The following is a 23,472-nucleotide window of genomic DNA, read 5'->3' as shown; positions in this document are numbered from 1 at the left end:
GGTAGCCTCGTTCGGTGATGTGGAGTGAGCTTTGCTCTTCCGTAGCAACCACTCTGCGGAAGCTATGGTTATGTCTGTAGCTCTTCATGGGTGTCTGCGATTTTGCAGTCCCATATTCGCTCAAAGTGTGCTTGTTGCACGGATGTAACTCTTGAAGGTTCAGGAGTCAGGGCTGCTGATGTGCGGGCGCGTAGATTCCGTTCCTTCTTTTTTCTGAAGAAGTTGTTCATGCACCCTCTGTGGTTGTGAACCGGACAGGAGGGATTTGAAGCTTGAAGAAAATGAAGGCAATGCGCTTTGCCTGTTCCTGAGATGCGGTTCAGTCCAAAGAACAACACTGGTTCTGAGCATCTGACACATCTGAATGGGTTCATGTGTGTCACTTCCGCATATTTCACGTGTGCTCGTGAGTGATGCGGAAAAGGTAATATATCCCTTTATAGTATAGATAGATATATTTCTACCTATTTTTTAGGGTATATAAAAAAACGACATGCGGTATGGGTTATGGTGCGGTAAACCAGAAAAACCGCATGCCGCTTAGGTTTTTGGATAATGTTGTCGCTTTTTCTTGCCTACGTGGCTTGATCGCACGTGTGAGTTGGTAGAAGTTGGTGAGACGTTTCTGCATGTGCTGAAATGAAAGGACATTTGCACTGCCCGAGGCATTAAATGCACTGTAGCAGGGAGTGTAAACGTCTTCTTTGTCAGGCGCGTGGGCGGCCACGCGCGCGTGATAACCGTCAGCTAAAACGGCGCTCGACACGTGTTGTTGCAAGATACGCTCTTTTTGAACGTGATGATTTGCTTTCTCCCTCCGCATTAATTGCGATGGGTATATAAGGGGAAAACCGTTTGTGGTTTCCTCTCACTTGGTCGAAAATTCAAAAAATTTGCCGTTTGAGAGAAAGTTGTCATCTGTCTTCTCCGACGATTTTTTCTGAAATTCCGGTGAGGTTTCTAGTGTTTCTGTTCACCATCTTCCGTTTCTTTGAGATTTTTGATGGCGGAACCATCTAGTCCACATAATGTGGAGGGTGAAAACCCTGAACAGCCTTTAGTGGCCGAAGAAGAAGAAGAGGGGGCTGCCGGTGGTGGATTACCGGCGCTGAAGTGGACCAGAAAAAGCTTTGATCGCCTTATGCTTGAGGTCCAAATGCCCTCGGAATATGGGGCTCGGTACCCATCAGAGGGTGATACTGGTGCCGACGCTCCGGCCGGTTATGTGACCATGTGGTCCGATTTCTTCGGAGATTGTAACCTCCGATTACCGTTGACGGTGTTTGTTGTGGATATCTTGGAGTGGTACAAGGTCCACATTTCTCAAGTGAGTCCGCTTGGGATGATTCGGATTCGTAATTTTGAGTTTACCTTCCGTGCTCTTGGCATAGAGCCTACCGTTGGAGACTTCCGACGGTTTTATCAGATGACAGTGTCCATGGGGTTCTTTTCTTTCCGTCTACGAGACGGTACCCCAAAGCTGATGACTCCCCCTAAGGGGATGACGATGTGGAAGAAGAAGTTCTTCTATATCAAGTCTGCTGCCCTTGCTGTGGATATGACGTTTCGGAATGTGACCGAGACGATCATAGCAGAGACCATTGCGATGCCCAGTTTGAAATCAGTGCAATGGTTCCCGCAACTGCAGACTATTGAGTCTGTGAAGTTGACCAACACGCAACTATGGCTGTTGCGTATGATGTTGAGGAGGGGCAAGAACTCGAAACCCGTGGTGCGGGAAAAGAGCGGTGGTACGTACTTTTTGTTTCTTTACGTTCTTTATCCTTACGTGTGTTACTGACCTTTGTGTCTACTATCAGAAGATGCTCCCGCATGGAGGATGTTTGCTCCGGATTTCGAGGGTACGGTTGAGACCGTAGTTTGTGCGGATGGTGAACAGGATCACAACACTATCATCCGTAGTAACTTCCGGGTGCCTACTGCGGCTGCACTGGCAGTTGAGTTGCCAGTAGGCAAAGGTATACTATCGAAGCTTGCTACTTGTGTTGATCATGTTGTGTTATTGACGTATTGATTCCATGCAGGTGATCTTGGGGCCTTGGGGGACCCTGAAGCGAAAGGTGTGCCAAAGAGGCAAACTGTGAAGGGCGTGCGCTTTCGCCAAAAGAAGATAAAGGAGGTCACTGCTGTGCCTCATCTGGTGCCGCAGGCAGCAGGTATCTCTCATTCCTCTTTTCGTCGACACAAGGATTATGTGATAGTATCTGATACCCTTGAGGGTTTGAGTACAGCCGCGGAGTCACGTTCTGGTGCTGCGAAGAAGCAGGCAGAAGAGGCGGCTGCGGGAGGGACAGCTGCGGGTCCCCCTATGATTGGTGAGAAGAGGAGGCCAGAGCAGAAAGCTGCTGGTGGTGTTGAAACCAAACGTCGGAGACTAGTAACCAAAAGGTCTGCTCCGGCGCAGAAAAAACCTGCGGTTGTCGTTGGTAAGTATAGGCTATCTAGTCTTGACTGTTGTGTAACTAGTTCTGATAGCTATTTGACTTTTTTGCAGAGCGTCAAGATGAAGATTTTTCTATCTTCGATGCTCCGGAGTCCCCTCCGTGTGCCATGGGTGCGGGTGGAACGGAGGTGCCGTCGACACCTCCCGTCAAGGTGGTACCTGAGTCAACCGTGCAGAAGGAGGGTACCGCAGAGAATGCTGCGGCCCAGATATTTGATACTGTCGACTCATCCAACAACCTGATCTCTCCCAATGAGGGAGACGATTTGAGTTTGCGGTTCACTGCTACTGAGAAGCAACATTCTGATGCTGAACCGCAAAAAACTTGCGCTGAAGCGCGGCAGCATGATGCTGGGCCGCAGAAGTCTGCGGTTGATAAGGGTACCAGCTCGTCTGCCGGTGGTGCGGGGTATGACGGGCCTCCAATTCAGCCTGGGGAGTCTGAATTGGAGTATTACTACCGCACCTACTCCCAGGATCGCAGTACGCTGTACCATCGACCCCCCTGGACTGTATTGCAGGGGGACGATATTGCTAACGACCCTGCGGCCTGCAGGGAGATCTTGGGTGGTCTGGGGACCCCCTTTGAAGTTGATCGGGCTCGTGCCGCACCGCGTGAGCTGCGTATAAACCAGCTCTCGACCATGTTGGTAGGGACTTCCATTGTGGCTAATGCCATTTTGGAAGATTATAAGGTGCTGGGCCGCCGCGAGGAGGAGGCTGTTCGTATGCGGGCGGAAGCCGAGAAGTTGGTCGAGGCTGCTCGTGCGGGTGCGGAGCAGCTTGAGAAGGATAAAGCTGCTTTTGAGAAGCAGAAACAGACCTCTGAGTGGGCTGCCACGGTGCAACTGAAACAGGTGCGTACCCTTGCTAAACTCCTTGCTGATGAGCGTAAGCGTTGGGAGGAAATTTCATCCAACGAGCGCAAGAAGTGGAACGAATCTTGGGCTAAGCAGAACAATCTTCTGTTTCATACTCGGCAGGAGTTAGCAAACGCCAAGGCGGCAAATGTTGCCTTGAGCAATGAAAAAGCTGCGGCTGAGGCCGCATCAGCTAAAGCGCTGCAGGCAAAGGATGAGGCCCTGAAGGCGCTTGAAGAGGCCAAAGCAGCCGGGGCTCGTGCCTCAAAGGCCCTTGAAGAGGCCGCGGAGAAAGAGAGCCGTTCTTCCAAGGCTCTGGAAGAGGTGAATGCGGAGCGCATTCGTTTGGATAAGGTTGTTTCCAGCCTTCAGGTATGTTTCGTTACCTCTGTTTTATATTTCCTTTATTGTTTTGAAAATATTTATCGGGTGAACCGTTTGCTGTTCTTGTAACAGGCTGAGGTTCAGGCCCGGGCGGTTGCGGTTACGGACCTTACTGCCCGCGTGTCTGATGCGGAGAAGCGAGCCGACGCTGCCGCTGAGGCCAAGGATGTCTTGGTGTCCTCTTTTAACCAGCTGGAAGCTGACCGTGAGTGGCTGCGGACTCACGGCATTGCGCGTGTAAGTGTCCATTGCCTTTACATTTGCTTGGGTTAGCATTCAAGACTTATGGCCTTTTTATTGCAGATTGTCGAGGCTATCATGAATGCTCCTGAGACCTCATCTGGTTTGGACCTGGTTAAGGAGCGTGCGCGCGATGCTGGCTTCAAGGCTGGTTATAACCGCTGCATTGGGCATATCAATGTATTGTCCGCAGGCGGTTATACTGATCAGGCATCCGGGTTCCGGGATGTGGATACCGAGGGTCGTCTGAAAGCGGCCGTAGCCTCCTTTTATGACACGCCCCTTGCCTGTGTAGGGGAGCTGGACGAGTGTTTGGAGGTTGCGGACTATGTTGACCGCTTGCGGATGCTTTACCCTGATGTGGAAGAGGAAGAACCCGCTGGTGGTGCCGGAGGAGACGCGGGGACCAGCGGTACAAAATAGGGTTTAGTTTGGCGAGTGTGCCTCCTTTTTTGTATTCCTCTTGTATAGAGTAGGAACTTTATGTAAATTCAGTAAGCATCATGTAGATACCTGAATTTTTTGAATATAAAGTTTCTTTGTTCAGTTTGTACAAGTGTCTTTAATTCTTGCATGTCTGAACGTGTGTATGCGTAATCATTACCCATTTATGAACGGGGTCAAGTATACTCCATACTTTTGTTGTATGGGTATGCATCAATTCTGTGATTTACCGTGTGAGGGTTTTAGAATTGCTTAAGCTTTGTAAAAGCTTACATTACCGGGACTCTACCCATTTGTGAATGGGGTCGAGTGCACTCCATACCTTTGTCGTATGAGTCCGCGTCAATTCCACTGTTTGCCTTTTTGGGCTCAGGAATTGTGTTAAGTGTGTAACAAAAACTTGTGTATCCGGCCGGATAAAACATGCAAGTCTTTTTGCCTTTTGCTGGCCTATTACAATAGTTGCGTGTGGCTACCACTTTGTATAGGTATCGTAAATGAAGATTTTGCCAATCTGTTTTTTGGATACCGCGAAGTGGAAACACGCCTTTGTAATAGTAGTAAACAAACAACAATGTATAAAATGACGTTTATTTATTTGCAAATGACCTGCGGTCCGATAGGTTACATAGGGAGTGTAAGAACATAGCTTACATATAGAAGCGTCTAAGCTGTTGTGCGTTCCATGTTCTGGCGATAGGTTCGCCCTCTAGTGTTTGTAACCTGTATGCGCCCTTCCCTAAGACCTCGCTGATGAGGTAGGGTCCTTCCCACTTGGGGGCAAGTTTTCCTGGGCGCTCGGCGTTAGATGCCTCGTTGTCACGTAGGACGTAGTCCCCTGGATTGAAAGTACAAACGCGGACTCGCGCGTTGTAATACTTTTCCAGTTTGGATTTGTATTTGGCCTCGTTGATGGCGGCGTTCTCGCGCCTTTCTTCTAGGAGGTCCAAATCGATCCTACGTTCCCTGTTGTTGTCTAGCTTTTCGATAGCCAACATTCTAGGAGATGGGAGGCCCATTTCTGCGGGTATTACTGCTTCAGACCCGTAGACGAGGCTGAAAGGTGTTTCCCCATTGCTTGTTTTTGGGCTAGTGCGGTGAGCCCATAAGATGCTTGGGAGTTCATCGACCCAGCCACGCCTGGCTGTTCCCAATCGTGCTTTGATTCCTTCGACTAGGCCTTTATTTATACTCTCGACTTGGCCGTTCCCTTGCGGGTGTGCGACGGACGAGAATATGTGTTTGATGTTCAGCTCTTCTAGCCATTTTTGGAATTCGTCGGCAGCGAAGTTGGTGCCGTTGTCGGTAACAATGTACATTGGTAAACCGAAACGGCAGATGATGTGCTCCCAAATGAACTTTCTTGTTACCATAGCAGTGGTGGAAGCGAGTGGTTTCGCCTCTACCCATTTTGTGAAGTAATCAACCGCCACTATGATAAATTTAACTGCACCTGGTGCGTCCGGGAATGGTCCCACTACGTCGATTGCCCATTTTTGAAAAGGCCATGCAGTAGTGACGGGGACCAGATTGTTCTTTGGTCGCAAAGTTTTTGGAGCATGGCGCTGGCAGTCCATGCATTTGCGTAATTCTTTGACGGCGTCCAGGTGCATGCCGGGCCAGTAATACCCGGCATTCATGATTTTCGCCACGACCGTGCGTGGTCCAGCATGTATGCCACATATTCCCTCATGTATCTCTCGGATGAGGTATGTGGCATCTTGTGGATTAACGCATCGGAGGAGCGGTCCGAGGTATGACTTTCGGTATAAGATACCGTCTCCCATTTGATAGTGGCACGCTTTGTATTGTAACTTACGTGCCTCTGTTTTGCTCTCGGGAGTCACACCTGACTGAAGGTACGCGATAATTGGTGTCATCCATGACGTTGTTCCGTATTGGATGACACTGACCTGGCGTAGAGGAACCGAAGGATTTTGCAAAATCTCGATACGTACCTCCTTTGCCAGGTGTTGGAAGCTGGTGGATGCAAGCTTTGATAGTGCATCCGCGGATTTGTTTTCGCTTCGATTAATGTGTCGAATATTGAATGAAGCGAATTTGGATTTTAGCTGCAGGGCTTGCTCGAGGTAGAGGATCATGATATCCCCTTTGGCGGCATAGTCGCCGCGTACCTGGCCCGCAACTAACAAAGAATCGACGTGCGCTTCCAGATGTTGCACGCCGATTTTGACTGCTAAACGTAGCCCGGCTAATAGTGCTTCATATTCTGCCTCGTTGTTCGTGCTTTTAAAATCGAGGCGGATGGCATATGTAAGCTCTTGGCCGTCAGGGCTGACGAGTCGCAGACCTGCGCCCGCGCCTTCCTCGTTGGATGCACCATCGGTAAATAGTGCCCATACTTCTGAGGATGGTGGTGGGGGTGCAGGATTTTGGGATTCTTCGCATTCTTGGATGCGATCCGCTGGTACTTCAGCGGCGAAATCAGCTAAGATTTGGCCTTTGATGGCAGGGCGCGGTTTGTAATGTATCGTATGTGCGCCCAGCTCAATTGCCCATTTTGCTAATCTCCCAGAGATGTCGGGTTTGGACAGGATCGGGCCGATCCTGTAATTGGTTAGCACTGTAATGATGTGGTTTACGAAGTAGCGTCGTAACCATCTTGAAGCATGTACCAGTGCTAGTACCAATTTTTCCATTATTGAGTATCTCGTCTCCGGGTCGTTGAGCATTTTGCTGATATAATAGATGGGTGTTTGAACCCCCGCTCTTTCCACTATTAATACCGCGCCCACTGCGTTGTCTGCAGCGGATAGGTATAAGATGAGTGGCTCATCTTTGCATGGTGCGGTTAGTGTTGGGAGTTGTATCAAACACTCCTTCATTTCCCGGAAGGCCTTTTCAGCCTCTGTGGTCCACTGGAATTGTTCTTTCTTTGAACAGCTTCGCAGGGTCTTGATGAAAGGGTATGACTTGGCTGCGTGGTTAGCCAAGAACCTGTTGAGTGCCGCCAGCCTTCCGGCCAGGCGTTGCATATCTTTCATCGATGCAGGCGATGGCATGCGCTCGATCGCCTGCACTTTTTCCGGGTTTACCTTGAATCCATCTTTGGTGACGATGAACCCAAGGAATTTGCCTTCTTCCATTCCAAACGAGCATTTCCCTGGATTGAGCTTCATGTTGACGCTTCGCAGAGTTTGGAATGTTCTTTCTATATCGATGAGCATGGTATCTTCCTCCATGCTCATGACGACCAGGTCGTCCATATAGATTTCGACACTTTTGCTTATTTGACCGCGGAAAGTGTCGTTCATCAGTTTCTGGTAGGTTGAGCCCGCGTTGCGCAACCCAAACGGCATTTTTGTATAGCAGTAATTTCCGGTTGGGGTCCGGAATGCCGTTTTGTCTTCATCCTCAAGTGCCATTTGTACCTGGTGGTACCCTTTGTAGCAATCGAGGAAACACTTCCACCGAAATGGCGCGAGGTTATCGACCTTTTCGTCGATTTCTGGAAGCGCGTAACAATCCTTGGGGCAGGCCTTGTTAAGGTCCTTGTAATCGACGCACATGCGCCAGCCCCCGGATGGTTTTTCTACCATGACAGGGTTGGATAACCAAGTCTGGTACTTGACTTCCCGCAGTATACCTGCGGAGAGCAGTTCTTCGATCTGCTCTTGCATTGCCTGATTTTTAGCTGACCCAAGGTGGCGTTGGCCTTGGATCACTGGCTTGATACCTGGTTTGGTATTCAAATAGTGCTGCGCTATTTCGCGTGGAACCCCTGTCATGTCTGCGGGAGTCCACGCGAAGATGTCTTGGTTCCTGAAGAGGAGCTCCTTCAGGTGCGCTCTGGTGGTCGAGGATAAGGCGTGACCCAATGTGACCTTCTGTTCTGGATGCTTTGGGTTGAGAACCCATTTTTCCGGTTGGCCGACGGGGGTGGGCCTTGCGACCTTTGTCGGACGTGCTTCGTCCGTCATCATGACGTCCTTGCGGGCGTAGATGATTGCAACCCCCGATGCGGTTGGGAAACCAACCGCGGAGTGGGGGACGGATGTGATCATATTGAAATCTCCTTGGGATTCTCTCCCAAGGAGGACGTCATAATTGGAGGTGTGCGGTAAAACCATGAAGTTTACCTCCTCCGTCCGCGTGTGTTTACCATTGGTAAGACGCACGGGAAATGTAATTTGACCTAGGGGAAAGACTGTTTCCCCTGCGAATCCGGCCAGCGGGTAATCTACGGCTTGCAACCGATCTTTGTCCTCTTGGTCAAATTGATTGAAGCATTGCTCGTAGATTATATCGGATGTACTGCCCGGGTCAATGAACAGACGCTCGGTGCAGTAATGGGCCAGCTGGCCTGAAATGACGACGGCGCGTCTGTCACGCGGTCCGCCTCGGACTTTTGGGAAGACGACTTACTCGTCTTTCCAATCATTGTCCGGTCTTCGTGCCGCTTTGCGCGGCCTACCCTTGCCTCCGTAGATCATGTGGGTGGAAGCCACGTACATGGCTTTCTTTCCGGAGGAGGTACCTTCGTTGTGAGGGGTGATATGCTTGGTGGGCTTTTGTCCACCTGGCAAAAGGTGTTGCAGCTTCCCCTCTTTCAACGCCCGCTCAATCTCCAGCCGGAGACTGATGTAGTTGTTGGTGGTGTGGCCCGAGTCCTTGTGGTACTCACAGTATAGTGTGAGGTCCTGACTTTTCTTGGACTTCATTGGTTGGGCCGGTCGCAAGAATTGTGGGTCTGCGAGGAGGACCTCTCTTGGCGACTGGTTGATCTCGGTCCATTTGCGGTCCCGAGATTCTTTTCTTGGTGCCCGAGTGTCTCGGGCAGGGTTGTAGCATTGTGGGTCAAACGTGTTGGGTTGCGGGAAATACGGTTTAGTAATATCGCGATTGCCCGCATCCCGGTTTCGTTTGTTGTTACGTTTGGACCCTTGGTGGGATGTTTCGGCTTGGGGTTTTGCCTTTTTGACGTGCGGTTCGAGCGACCGCTGTGTCTGGGCATATGTCTTGACTGCGGTCATGACATCCTCCCATTTTTTAGGCAAACCCTCCTTGCCAGAGATGGTCATGATCATCTCTCTGTCTTTGACGGCCCGAATAAAATGGTTTCGCGCCATTTGGTCCGCCACGTCGCCTATCTCTAGGCATTCTTTATTGTAACGGATGACGAATGCCTCGAGCGATTCGTCATCCCTTCGCCAGATGTTCATGACGTCCAACGAATCGCGTTCGTGGCGTCGCTGCTGGCTGAAATGGGCGAGGAACTTGGCGCGCAAGTCCTCGAAAGAATCCAGTGATCCCACTGGCAAAGAATCAAACCATGCCCTCGCCAGACCGATAAGGGTCTGGGGGAAAAAATTGCACCAGGTGGGTTCGTCCCACCTGCCATTGACGCCTGCGCCTGTGAAGATGTTCATGTGGTCGTCCGGGTCGGTCGAGCCACTGTATTTCCCAATGTTGACTGGGAATTTTGTCGTTGTGATATCGGCGTTGGCGATGTGCGGGACGAATTTTGAATTTTCGGCCGCGGCCCTTGGCCTGTATGGTTCGTGCACAGGGCGCTTTGCCGCCCTGAGGTATGTAGTGCGGGGGTGACTGGGAGGAACATAGTTGCGTCCCCCCGGTCTGCTGTTGGTGTCGTGAGACTCCCCGCGGTAGGTTTGATCGTCAGGGTCGGTATGACCGTACCCTTCCGTGTTAGGTTGCGGGCCCAGTCGGCTCTGGATGCCTGAGCCGCGCCTGGAGGCTGACCGCCTCATATCTTCGCCATAGGGGCCCAGGCGGGTATGCACTGGCCCTCTGGAGCGGGACTCATATGAGGAAGTATCCTCGTTGAGTGTATTGACCGAACAGTAAGATGATCCACGGTCGTCATGTCGGCTTCTGGAAGCCGGACGTGAGTGTAACCTGCCATCGTATTGGAGTATACGGTTGGCAGGTGTGTGTTGTATTGGAGTAGGCCCAGCCTGTACGTTTGCTTCCGTACAAGCGCGGTTGTAAGCCGCTATCAGCAGGTCAGTCTGCTGTTGGTACCAGGAGTGTAAGTCCACGCCTGGTGGGAGCACAGTTGGGGCCTGTGATAAGTCGTGTCCGAACGCAAAGGATGGGATCCTTTGGGTGGACGTGCCAATGTGTCCGGGTTGGGGGGTCGAAGGGTGGACCCCTGTTGGGATCGGGGGATTTGGGTTATCCGCATTGGTGTTTTGGTTATCAGTCATGATCTTGAGAGGGAGAGGGATGGATTAAAAAGTGCTAAGAGTAGCGGTGGGCACCAATGATGAAACAATGGTTAACCGGGCAGGGTTAACACACTGGTCTCGTCAAGAAGGGTTAATCCCTTCCTCTCGGAGATCGCTGGCTGGGTCACCGGTGGATGATCTCCTGCACAAGGAAACAAGCCGTGACTCGTAACAAGGAGGATGTGGTGGGGGGTGCTCCTTGTTACCACTCTCCGGCGTGAGAATCAGTAGTTTGCTTGGGAAGCAAAGCAAGATAATAGTAGTAGTTGAAGAGTTGTGAAGAGGTACCTCAAACCTGGTTTGGGGTCGGTATTTATAGCCGAGGAGTGAAGGAGGAGATTGATGGATGGGCTGACGACGAGCTGTACCGTTGCAGGTGTGTCAGTCTCGCCGGCCGTGGGGGTTACGCCACGTCAGCCCATTGCTTTAATAGCTCTGACAGGGGACTGTCGCCGGCGCCACTTGCCTCGTGGTGTCAGCCACTTGCCTGGCGTGTCAGTCCACTTGTTGGATATGCAGGGTGCGGTGCGAGCCGCATCGCTGCATGCGGTAACGCCGGAAGTTACCGCGTCTCCTACTTGTGATCAAGAAATACGCGAGATGCGGTGTTGGCCGCATCATCGTATGTGGAGACTATTTGCTCGCTTCCCTTGTCGTGACGAAAATGGCCATATGATGCGGTGCCAGCCGCATCGATATGTTCATCTTCTTTCGTACTTGGGTCAAGTTATTCATCTTCGAACCGAATGGGTTCGAAGGATGTGACATGTGACCGCATGGGTGCGGTTTGCTTACTGGTAGGGGTTTGTTTGATGCGGGTAATGGTCGTTTTGGGACCATACCCCTTCAGGTATAGAAGCCGAGGGATGATTAACCGACACACCACTAATATAAACCCACAAGGAGTTATCTCCAACATTGTGGGTATATCTTTTCACATACGCAACTGTCGGGTGTATGCCTACACCCCGTGCTTAAGTCGTGACCATTTACAATTAAATGAGCCTTTCATCACCAGAATTCAAATTTTGATTTTTAACACCCACGTAACCTTCATATTTCAACGGTATACACATGTCGTAGAGGAGAAAGGCAAAGGTAAGTCTATTCAAGATATCCCTGTTGTTCGAGATTATCCTGAAGTATTTCCTGAAGAATTACCTGGTTTACCTCCAACACGCCAAGTTGAGTTTCGAATTGATCTTGTACGTGGTGCTAATCCTATTGCTAAATCTCCGTATCGTCTTGCACCGTCTGAGATGCAAGAATTATCTAAACAGCTTCAGGAGCTTTCTGACAAAGGTTTCATTCGTCCTAGCTTTTCACCTTGGGGTGCTCCCGTTCTTTTTGTTAAAAAGAAAGATGGATCTTTCAGGATGTGTATCGATTATCGTGAGCTCAACAAGCTTACTATCAAGAATCAATATCCCCTACCTCGCATTGATGATCTCTTTGATCAGTTACAGGGTGCTACTTGCTTCTTAAAGATTGATCTACATTCTGGGTATCATCAGCTTCGAATGCTCGAGGAAGATATTCCCAAGACTGCATTCCGCACAAGATATGGGCATTATGAGTTCACTGTTATGCCATTCGGTTTGACTAATGCTCCTGATATCTAGGACACGGTCCCCAATGTTTATGTTATCAAACAAAATGGATGAAAACGGGTTATGTGAATTTATTAATCACAATCCGATTAAATAATCTCATACCCGACCAAGCGGTAATATTTTACCGTATCCCAAGCCCGTATAAGGGAAAATAAGTTAAAAGTATTTACTTGAGTTTCTAAATGCAAGATTTATCTACTCAGCCGTATAATGTACTTAGACTTGTGAAGGTAGCTTTTACTGGGGCTTCCTAGTCTGGAATGAAGGTAACATTAACCTATTAGAATACTCACGGGTCTTATTTAAGTCAAGGACTTAGACCAGTTAGTTTAAAGGATGATTTACGGTACTAAACGCTAGATTAACAAAATTCAATAAGGTTTGTTATTTAGTGACTAAAAACGCAAATAACAAAATATGAAATAATTCCTAGAATTCTGTTGAAGGTTGTTTAAGTCTTGGTTTGATTTATGTTGTACGGGAGAGGTAATTAATCTACATCACATAAGTATTTTTTTTCCTATGAACATTATATCTTCATTATCAAGATTCATGAATTTTTTTGCTTCAAAGACCAACTATGGAAAATATGTTACACTCCCGTAACTCTCATGTGTCTTTAGCTATATGACAATATTGGTCGATTTACATGCAAGATAGAAATTGGTAATGGGTTAACACATGTATAAACAAGTTGTATTTTCTTTTATTAATAGGTCACGATGAGTATAAAATGATTTTATTTGGTTTTATTATATCCAGTGACGGACCCAGGATTTTTTTTCCACTGGGATCCCATTTTCGCTGTTTAGATTTTTTACAACTAAACGTTAGAATTTTCTGGTCAATTGTTGGCCGGGGCGGGGCGAGAAACATAATAAAGTACAATATTAGATAAAACTATATGATCCTTACTCATTAGAAAACAAACAGTAAACAAAAGATGTCATTGAAATGAAAAAAAAAAACATCACAAATATTTTAAGTTGTTCCTACGAAAATCAAACGGATATAACTCAGCCAAACTTATCTTTTAAATATTAGACGCACTAAAATTATCATCCGGACACAAGTTACTACACGTAACTAATTCGATTGTTCCCTCACCAAAACGTTCAGTAAACTCTTGTATTTGCATATTTCAATCACATTAATAAGGATTAAATAATATTGGCACGATGTTCCCAATAATGATAGCCATGATGGCAGCAATTAATCCTCCTAGAATTATTCAAAAATGCCAAACTTGTAAAGTGGGTTGCTAAAAAAGAAACCAAACACGCTACAGAGAAGGGTCGAACTTAAGACCTTTTTGTTTGGGGAGAAGGGATTTACCACCATACCAAGTTTATTTTTAGTGCTATAGGGTCCAACGAATTATTTTTATGGGGTCCATAAAAAAATTAACATACCGGTTCTACTAATTTTTTAGAAAACATTAGGGTCCGGGGACCCCGATCCATCGTATATGGGTCCGCCCCTGATTATATCACTGCGGGTCGTAGTGGATCATATTGGAAGTTTATATGTCTATATTTGGTGATTATTTTTTTCTAGTGGGTCATAATCAGTTATTTGCTTTTAATGTGTTATATTATAGGTACAACGCTGAATGCAAAAACAGCACAACCTCGACAAGAGAAAGAATCAAAAGGGCTAGTGAACAGGGGCGGATGCACCTTGTATCAAGGGGTAGCCTCCGCTACCGCTTGGTCGGAAAATTTTTGACGTTTTTAGTGTAAATTTTGGAAAAATTTGACGTTTTTTCGATTTCGTTACCGCCTATTTATAAAACGTTCCCGCTTGGTCGGAATCCTAGATCCGCCACTGCTAGTGAACAAAAAGAAAGATTATAGAAACTCATAATGATGGAGCTCTTGAGGAAAGAAGGGTTGCAAATTGACAAAATGAAAGAGGAAAACACTTAGGACAATTTTTTCTCTAACTACTCAGGCATGTAATTTTTTTATGCTTCAGATGTTTGTTATCTTACCTACCTTTGGATAGTTATTACTGTATCTATCTTTGGATACCTTTGTTATTTCAAGCTTTGAATGTTTTGGTATTATTAAGAATTAGAACATTGTGAAGAATGTATAGAATTATTTGATTGGGTTTTGGAATTTCAATATCGTTTTAATTCTACACATTTATTGTGATTGAAATGGTGGTCACAAAATTGATTGCAAATTTGATTGTGAGTAAACTGCCATTTTGGTCCCTGTGGTTTGGCCAGTTTTGCCACTTTAGTCCAAATTTCAAACTTATTACATCTGGGTCCTTGTGGTTTGCATTTTGTTGCCATTTTAGTCCAAATTTCAAAAACCCCATTTTTTTGATTTGTTAAAGTAATTGTATTCAAAACATATGGATTTTTTTGGTATGTTAGGCTATACGAGTGTTGGTGTTCTTTATTATGGTTTTCGATCAATGTAAACACAAGTTATTATTTGAATTAATTCTCTTTTGGTTGCTTAGCGAGTGTCGGTGTGAAGAGTGTTGGGTTTGAATTTCTCTCATCTGATACGTTTTACCGGACTTCAAAGTTGTTAAGACATTAACATTTTTGTGGTCCACTTGTGGACAACGATTGATAAACAATCCAAAACCATTAAATGAGTGTGTTGAAAAGTGGAGCGAACCATATCACATAATTCACCCAAAAACGGATTAATGGATCTGGAGCCCAGAATCCACATGAAGAAGCCTCATGTGGTGCTCATACCATTTCCTGCACAAAGCCATATCAAGTGCATGCTCAAACTAGCCAGGCTCCTGCACCATAAGGGCCTCTATGTAACCTTCATCAACACCCACACTAACCATAAGCGACTCGTGGACTCCGGTGGGCTCGAGGAGGCTCCTGGTTTTTGGTACAAAACGGTTCCTGATGGGCTCGGTTCTGCTACACAAGAGGGTGCCAAAGCTATTGAAGTCATCCATGAAGTCATGGCCTACCTTACAACCAATTTCTTTGATTGTTTTCTTGATGTTGTATCCGGGCTTGAGAATCCGGTTACTTGTATCATTTGTGATGGTTTCATGACTTTCACCAACACCATTGATGCTGCTGAGAAGCTTAAGATTCCAATCATGCTTTGCTGGACCATGGCTGCATGTGGATTCATGGGTTTTTACCAAGCTAAAGTTCTGACAGAGAAACATATCATCCCACTTAAAGGTCAGGTGTTCCTGAAGCAATGTAACTTGTTAAAGTTTGGTTCTAATAAATCTTTTTTTATATATATAATTTCAATAACTTTTATAAGTGAATTAAAAATTTTTAAATATAAGCTAAAAATAATATAAATAACATTAGTCTCTTTAAGTTTAGATTCATCTAAATCTGTCTAGTATTGTTTTTAGTTTGCTGATTGTAGTTAACTTTTTTATTTAATGTCTTATATATTTTACAAATTATGATATTACATAGGAAATGATTAATTTCCAAAATGTAAATTGAAGATAAACTAGTGTTTAGTTTGTAGGAACTGGATCACAAATAATGTTGTATTAATATTTGTTAACTTCTTTGGTTTTTTTTTTTTTTTGTCAGAAATGTGTAGCAAAAAAATAAATCCTAAAAGATAATAATTAAATATATTGTAGGAGATTCGTAGCAATTTGCGACATAGTAGTTTCGTAGAAAATGTGTAGGTAGTTGCGTAGGAAATGCGTTGAAAACGGGTTTCCTACGAGCTGTTTTCCTACATCAGGTGTTTGTCATAATGCGTAGAAAAACCAGTTTTATGACGCATTTCCTAGGAAAACTGGTGTAAGAAGTTTCAGATTTTCTTGTAGTGGTTGATCTAGGACTCGCGCATTACGATGAACCCGCGTCTATCTTTTCCTGTTTGACAGGTTCATCGTAATCTATATATAACATATATCATTACCACTATACAAACCATAATGCATATATTACAACAACCATTGCATCAATATGTTGCAAATTATATTTATACAAGATTTTGGCTAAATTAATTAGATATTTACAAATAAAACAACACAACTTTGAATGGATCAAACCGATTAAATTTGGTAAGATAATGAAACCATTATTTGTTAGGGTTCAACCACTTAAGCACAATTTACAACCATACATGCATACAAAACAAATTGAATTTGGTAAGCTAATAAAACCATTATTTAATTAAAATACAACCACTTGAGCACAATTTACAACCAAACATGTATACAAATATTACAAATTAATAGTATATAAATATAAACATGTCTATAAATAGTAATTTAATACTTTTTACTTCATGAGAAATAAGTTGAAATCAAAAAAGGAAATCTAGTTCTACAAACTCTTAAAAGACAAAGTGATACACAGGCTTTGCCTTAAACCCCCTAAACTTTTATAATTTTGTGTTTCAAACCCCTCAGCTTTGCTACTCTTTAAACTTTTATAATATTTCATTTCAAGCCCATCAGCTTTGCTATGGCCCCTTCACTTTTAGAGTAATCAATTTTAGTCCCTTATCTAACTTTCCTATTCTTCTACTTTAACAATTGGCATTTTTAGCCCCTGGCTTTTTATTAATTTCTATATTACTTAAAGTACAAAGTCAGTGAAACCACCACGCTTTGACTTTCAAAATTTCCACTTTTAGCGTATAGTTTTGTAGTTCATATTTTTTGCATATAGAATTTTCCTTTTTTTTACTCTCTACTTTTGTAACTTGCATTTTTTACTTATACTTTGGTAATTTACGTTTTTTGCACATATGCTTTATATCGATCCCTCAACTTTTAAACTTTCCTTTTTTACATTTTGACGTAAATTTGGTATACGCTTTCGGCCTTTATGTTGTATGTTTCCTACATATGAATCGGGTCATATATAATACGTTTTGACTTGATGGTATAAATTCGAGTTAGTCGAGTCGCATCTCGCATATAATACGTTATGATTGTACAGTATAAACTCGATTTGCTTTACATTTTAATCCAATTGCAACACATCTATAGCTTACATTGAGTTCAGTCGGATACGTCGAAACGCACATTATTATATGATTAACACATCACATAACGCTTGGACTAATCCGTTCGACGTTTGCGATGTACCCGCGCCGCAACGCGCGCGGGTCTTATTACTATTACTAGTTGATATAAAATATATGATAATTGAATAATACCTTTTAAGTTACTTTTTTATGTTAGCAAATTTTAAGGAAGTTTGGTTTGATAACTTTACTTCTTTTAATTTCGAAATAACTTTGTTTATTGATTTTTTAAGCATTAGACCTCGCTACTACATTCTTGTGAAAGGGCAAACCAACAAAAAATATCGGATGACGATGGTGGACGCTAAGAAAATATGTGTGGTGTTCGTGATTAGTTGTGTAAACAAATGACTGCTTGTGAACTACTTGATATCGTACAAATTTAAATCAAGTCTAAACTAGAGCCCAATTAGTTGACTAGACTTGCGTTTGACTTCTATATGTATACGTTAACTTATATTTTATACTAAATTAGTTTTTGAGTTTCTGTGTTTTAGTGGTTTTAACCACTTAAGTGCAAAATCAAAAAGTTTAATACTTTGAGTCCCTGACCGTTCATTTTATAACGTTTTGAGTCCAATTTTGTTCATTTTATAACGTTTTGAGTCCAGTTTTTGTTTAAAAATATCGGACTCAAAAGGTTAAAAAAATGAACCCAAAAGGACTCAAAAGGTTATAAAAAAATATATAGGAATTCAGGACGTTAAACATTTTAATTTTGAACTCAAATGATTATAACCACTAAAACACAAGTAATGAAAAATAATTATAAATTCAAGAAGTTTACTAATTTTTTATTAGCCTAAGTTCTCCTTAATTAACAAACTTACATTCTTTTTTGCAGATGAAAGTTATTTGAGGAATGGGTATCTTGACATGGAAATAGATTGGATTCCTGGAATGAAAGGAATCCGCTTGAAGGATCTGCCTGAGTTTGTACAAGCCACAAAACATGATGACTTTGCATTTAGTTACCTCCTGGAAATCGCTCAAGTGGCCGATAAGGTCTCGCATACGATCATCCATACTTTCGAGGAACTAGAGGCTAGTATCGTCAATGAGATTAGATCCATGTATCCTAATGTCTACTCCATTGGGCCTCTTCAGCTGCTTTTGAACCAGATTACAAAAACAGAAACTAATATTTGCTATAGCTTAAGGAAGGAGGAACCCGAATGTGTCCAGTGGCTAAAGTCAAAGGAACCGAATTCTGTTGTGTATGTCAACTTTGGAAGTTTGGCAGTAATGTCTGTACAAGAGCTGTTAGAATTTGGATGGGGACTTGTTAACAGTAACCATTATTTTCTTTGGATTATACGGACGGATTTGGTTGATGGGAAGCGTTCGGTTTTACCCCAAGAACTTGAGGAGGCGATAAACAAGAAAGGGTTTATAGGAAGCTGGTGTTCACAGGAAAAGGTGTTGAATCACCCGGCGGTTGGTGGGTTCTTGACTCACTGTGGTTGGGGTTCGATCATTGAGAGCTTGTCGGCTGGGGTGCCTATGTTATGTTGGCCATCTATCGGTGATCAACGAACTAACTGTAGACAAATGTGCAAGGAATGGGAGGTTGGTATGGAGATCTCGAGGAATGTGAAAAGGGATGAAGTGGAGAAGCTTGTGCGGGCGCTGATGGAGGGATTAGAGGGTGAAAGAATGAGGAAGAAAGCTTTGGAGTGGAAGAAAATGGCGGAAATAGCGACCGATGTTAATGGGTCGTCTCGTTTGGATACGGATAATCTTGCTAATGAAATCATCAAGTTATCATGAAACTAGATATTTTAGTAGACTTAGTTATGATGTATCAACTAAGGAGTTATTTGTATGTTTCCACTTTAAAGTATCAAAATTATAGGCCCTCACTATTTGCACACTTTGGCAGACTATCTACACACTTAGGGTTTACATACGCTGCGTAGAGGTCAATACGCAACGTATAGGGCTAACCCTATACGCTGCGTATTGACCTCTACGCAGCGTATGTAAGGGGCATGTACATGACCAGACAGTCAAACCTAGTACCATGTCAAATCATTCTGACATACGGTGCGTATTGACCAATACGCAGCGTGTACTGGTAACACTATACGCTGCGTATTGATCAATACGTAGCGTATGTCAGACTGATTTGACACTGATACGATGTTGTCTGGGCACGTGAATAAAGTAATACAGGGAGTAGAGAGCTATACGCTGCCTATTGAAGTAAATTTGAAAGTCTATTTATCCATGCATCTCTGGTTCCCTTCGAGTTCATCTTCTGCTTTCTTTTTCATCTTCTTCTGCACTAACAATTTACACCCCAAACCAAAATCATTTGTTCTGTTTTTTGCTCAATCTTGTTAAAATGTCATCATTTTGGACCGAGAATTATTTCGGTAATCGCTATTCTAACGACACATGGGGAGCAAATGATGCCAATGAGGAGGAGGAGGTTGTGTCTGGAGTCCCTGTTGATCAAAAAACACAGTTGCCAGACTTGAACAAGACTCCCACTCCACCTGTTGATGAACCAAATTACCCGGCGCATCAAGTGTATCCGGATTACGGATACGGGTACGAACCCTGATTTTGCTAGGGTTTTGCTAGGGTTTGGTGTGCCAATAGACACTTTAGTATGCCAATAGGCAGCGTAGATAAACCCTGATTTTGCTAGGGTTTGGTGTGCCAATAGACACTTTAGTGTGCCAATAGGCACACCCAAATTATAACCCACATAATGCTCAGTTTTAGCTGCCCCTCCAACACAACCAATGCCCAAGAAACTACCAAAACCTTTCTCTTTTGAAATTCACTTAGACCATACATAATTGGTGTCGATGAGGGTGTGAGGGGGATCCGAGTTGGCTCGAAGTGTGGTCACTTTTGCAGGTTTCCGGCGTGGATGGAGCATGAACACCGCGTCGGTGGGGCGTGGAGGGGGTGTGAGGGGGAAGGCGTGGTTCCAACCACACATGAAGAGGCGGATTGTTGGCGACATTGGGGTGGTCATGCCCTGGGCGTGGTCCACTACCTATGGTCTTAAAGTCTTACATTAGTATAAAAAGATTTCATTTACGTGGTTCCAAAGAAGTATATGAATTTAATTTATTATAATTGGAGGGGCCTCAAAGTCCTCATTTGACCCATCAACTTGTCTCAGACGATTTTGGCCCACCAAACTAAATGTGCACGTATAAAGCCACAAGAACATGTTTCTCGAACACTAGCACGAGTAAATCGATGAAATGCTGATCCAACACTATAGCACAACATCAACCACATGAAGCAATGATATATACTTATTATATAAGATGTACATATTAACAAAGATCATTCACCCAAAAACACACACATGAATTAATGGATCCAGTGCCCAAAATTGTTGACAAGAAGCCTCATGTTGTGTTCATACCATTTCCCACACAAAGCCATATCAAGTGCATGCTCAAACTAGCCAGGCTTCTGCACCAAAATGGCATCTATATAACCTTCATCAACACCCACACCAACCATAAGCGACTCGTGGACTCCGCTGGGCTCGAGGAGGCTCCTGGTTTCTGGTTCAAAACGGTTCCTGATGGGCTCAGTTCTGCTACAGACGACGGTGTCAAACCTACTGAAGCCATAACTGAAATCGTTGCCTACCTTGCAACTAATTTCTTTGATTGTTTTCTTGATGTTGTATCCGGGCTTGAAAATCCGATTACATGTATGGTTTGTGATGGTTTCATGACTTTCACCAAGGCGATTGACGCTGCAGAGAAGCTTAAGGTTCCCGTCATGCTTTTCTGGACCATGGCTGCTTGTGGATTCATGGGCTTTTACCAGGTTAAAGTTCTAACAGAGAAAGAAATCATCCCACTTAAAGGTTAGGTGTCTTGCATTTGTGAACATGAATAGTACGTATATATTGGATTTAATTAATATGAATATTTTCTCCTTGGTTTATAAGTTTTGCATTGTTAAAGAATTAATATCGGTTACTTAGTTAGTTAGTTAGTTAGTTAGTTAGTTAGTTAGTTAGTTAGTTAGTTAGTTAGTTAGTTAGTTAGTTAGTTAGTTAGTTAGTTAGTTAGTTAGGGATATCGTAGTATTAATTTGAATGTTTTCCAAAACCCACTCGGTTTGGAATTTTTAGTGAGAACCTATATAGAAAATATAGAATTTTTAGTGAAAACCTATATAGGAACCTACTGGAAAAGTTTCTTGGATCTGCCACTGATTGTGGTCCTATTTCTCTTCTATATAGCTTGTGAATATAATTTTTATTTATCCTTTCAATTTGTTTATATGCAGATGAAAGTTATCTGAGGAATGGGTATCTTGACATGGAAATAGATTGGATTCCTGGAATGGAAGGAATCCGCTTGAAGGATCTACCCGAGTTTACACTAGCCACAAGCAGTGACGACCCTATGTTTCGTTTCTTCATGGGATTGGCTCAAGAGGCTCATAAGGTCTCACACATGATCATCCATACTTTTGAGGAACTGGAGGCCCGTCTTGTGGGTGAGATTAAATCCATATTTCCTAATGTCTACACCATTGGGCCTCTTCAGTTGCTTTTGGACCAGACTACCGTAAAAGAAACTAATAATCGCTATAGCTTATGGAAGGAAGAACCCGAATGTGTCCAGTGGCTAAAGACAAAGGAACCCAATTCTGTTGTGTATGTCAACTTTGGAAGTTTGGCAGTAATGTCTGTACAAGATCTATTAGAATTTGGATGGGGACTTGTTAACAGTAACCATTATTTTCTTTGGATTATACGGACGGATTTGGTTGATGGGAAGCCTTTGGTTTTTCCCCAAGAACTCGAGGAGGCGATAAACAAGAAAGGGTTTATAGGAAGCTGGTGTTCACAGGAAGAGGTGTTGAATCACCCGGCGGTTGGTGGGTTCTTGACTCACTGTGGTTGGGGTTCGATTATTGAGAGCTTGTCGGCTGGGGTGCCTATGTTATGTTGGCCATCTATCGGTGATCAACGAACTAACTGTAGACAAACATGCAAGGAATGGGAGGTTGGTATGGAGATCTCGAGGAATGTGAAAAGGGATGAAGTGGAGAAGCTTGTGAGGGCGCTGATGGAGGGATTAGAAGGTAAAATAATGAGGAAGAAAGCTTTGGAGTGGAAGAAAATGGCGGAAATCGCGACCGATTCTAATGGGTCGTCTCGTTGGGACACGAAGAATCTTGCTGATGAAATCAACAGGTTATCAAGGAACTAGTCAAAAATTCGGTTACTCTCACCGAATTTATGTAAGAGTCTAGTCAATAATTCGATCGAATTTGAATTTAACGAGTGAGTACTAGAATTAATTGAAACTTTAGGCTCGTTGTATTATTTAGGACAACTTTTGATATATGAGTACACTATTTCTCTCATACGGGTCTTATCTTAACATTCGTTAGAACGTCTTTTACATTTTTTGTCGTTTTTGTCATGTATCAGGTTTGATTATTCGTTTTACGCTTCTTATTCTCAAAACTTTAATAATTTCATATTTACCAAAGAGTTTATAATTTAGCTATATCAAGTTGTGTAGTAAAGATGTAAGTTATTGAAGAATCATTAAAAAAAGCATATTTGTCCGTTATGTAAACCTGAAGTTGAGCCATAGACTTTTAACATCTTAATCAAAACAAAATTAGGTTTTACAAACAGGATGACTTGGCCCCATGTACACGTGCAAAATGAGTTTTGACACATAAATTGTGCCAAATGAGTTTAAGGTGTGGTTTTTCCTCTACCATACAAAATAAAATTTGTGAAGTACACAAACTTACCTTACTATTAAGAATCATACATGCAAAACATGAAAATGATAACCTTTTTATTATATACTAATCTACTAAATAAGATTTTTAACAACAATTTAATCTACTTTTAGCTCTATATCATTGTCCAGGATGACTTGAATCCTCAAGCTTTTAAGAAGGAACAACATTTTACACATCTGGATATCATCAACAATTATTCAATCACTCACAACATCCAACAATAAACCCTCACATCCTTCCATTTATCACGCGTCAAAAAAATCACGTGAACCATTTGTTCACGCGTTAACTTTTATGGGTGGCGGTGGTTTCTTCCCTTATTTCACGCGTGGAAGTAATATATCACGGGGAAAGATTCCCCCACCCCGGGTCCCCTAACAAATCCATAAATTTTATTAAAGTACATGAGATGAGATTGTATATACGGTTTAACTTCTCAATCTATTATTTACATTTAAACTACATTTTGAACTACTT

General features: G+C 43.6%; 3 protein-coding genes across 3 annotated transcripts; all 3 read left to right on the top strand.

Annotated features, from left to right (window-relative positions):
• The first annotated feature begins 742 nt into the window (after positions 1-742).
• On the top strand, positions 743-13,829 carry LOC118490527. Its single transcript, XM_035988216.1, has 8 exons — positions 743-1,751; positions 1,821-1,979; positions 2,046-2,101; positions 2,288-2,447; positions 2,516-2,807; positions 2,986-3,079; positions 3,322-3,531; positions 13,818-13,829. The coding sequence occupies exons 1-8, from the start codon at positions 1,004-1,006 to the stop codon at positions 13,827-13,829; spliced, it is 1,731 nt and encodes a 576-aa protein (XP_035844109.1). The 5' UTR covers positions 743-1,003.
• Positions 13,830-14,843: 1,014 nt separating this feature from the next.
• Positions 14,844-19,111, top strand: LOC110930039 (UDP-glycosyltransferase 85C1). The gene is made up of 2 exons (XM_022173254.2): positions 14,844-15,398; positions 18,077-19,111. Exons 1-2 carry the CDS (start codon positions 14,891-14,893, stop codon positions 19,000-19,002), a joined length of 1,434 nt encoding a protein of 477 aa, XP_022028946.1. The 5' UTR covers positions 14,844-14,890; the 3' UTR covers positions 19,003-19,111.
• Positions 19,112-20,450: 1,339 nt separating this feature from the next.
• Positions 20,451-22,598, top strand: LOC110930040 (UDP-glycosyltransferase 85C1). The gene is made up of 2 exons (XM_022173255.2): positions 20,451-21,082; positions 21,511-22,598. Exons 1-2 carry the CDS (start codon positions 20,575-20,577, stop codon positions 22,440-22,442), a joined length of 1,440 nt encoding a protein of 479 aa, XP_022028947.1. The 5' UTR covers positions 20,451-20,574; the 3' UTR covers positions 22,443-22,598.
• The last annotated feature ends 874 nt before the right edge of the window (positions 22,599-23,472 follow it).

This window comes from Helianthus annuus, chromosome 3 (assembly GCF_002127325.2).
Source record: "Helianthus annuus cultivar XRQ/B chromosome 3, HanXRQr2.0-SUNRISE, whole genome shotgun sequence".
Taxonomy (NCBI): Eukaryota; Viridiplantae; Streptophyta; class Magnoliopsida; order Asterales; family Asteraceae; genus Helianthus; species Helianthus annuus.
This window is presented reverse-complemented; position numbering and strand designations above follow the sequence as displayed.

Excerpts from the sequence above, each read along its gene's own strand:
- LOC118490527 (XM_035988216.1), top strand. The coding sequence starts at position 1,004 with ATGGCGGAACCATCTAGTCCACATAATGTGGAGGGTGAAAACCCTGAA. Across the intron at positions 2,102-2,287 it reads GTGTGCCAAAGAGGCAAACT|GCAGAAGAGGCGGCTGCGGG; the intron begins GTGAAGGGCGTG and ends GCGAAGAAGCAG. Across the intron at positions 2,808-2,985 it reads ACTTGCGCTGAAGCGCGGCA|GGGGACGATATTGCTAACGA; the intron begins GCATGATGCTGG and ends ACTGTATTGCAG.
- LOC110930039 (XM_022173254.2), top strand. The coding sequence starts at position 14,891 with ATGGATCTGGAGCCCAGAATCCACATGAAGAAGCCTCATGTGGTGCTC. Across the intron at positions 15,399-18,076 it reads ACATATCATCCCACTTAAAG|ATGAAAGTTATTTGAGGAAT; the intron begins GTCAGGTGTTCC and ends TCTTTTTTGCAG.
- LOC110930040 (XM_022173255.2), top strand. The coding sequence starts at position 20,575 with ATGGATCCAGTGCCCAAAATTGTTGACAAGAAGCCTCATGTTGTGTTC. Across the intron at positions 21,083-21,510 it reads AGAAATCATCCCACTTAAAG|ATGAAAGTTATCTGAGGAAT; the intron begins GTTAGGTGTCTT and ends GTTTATATGCAG.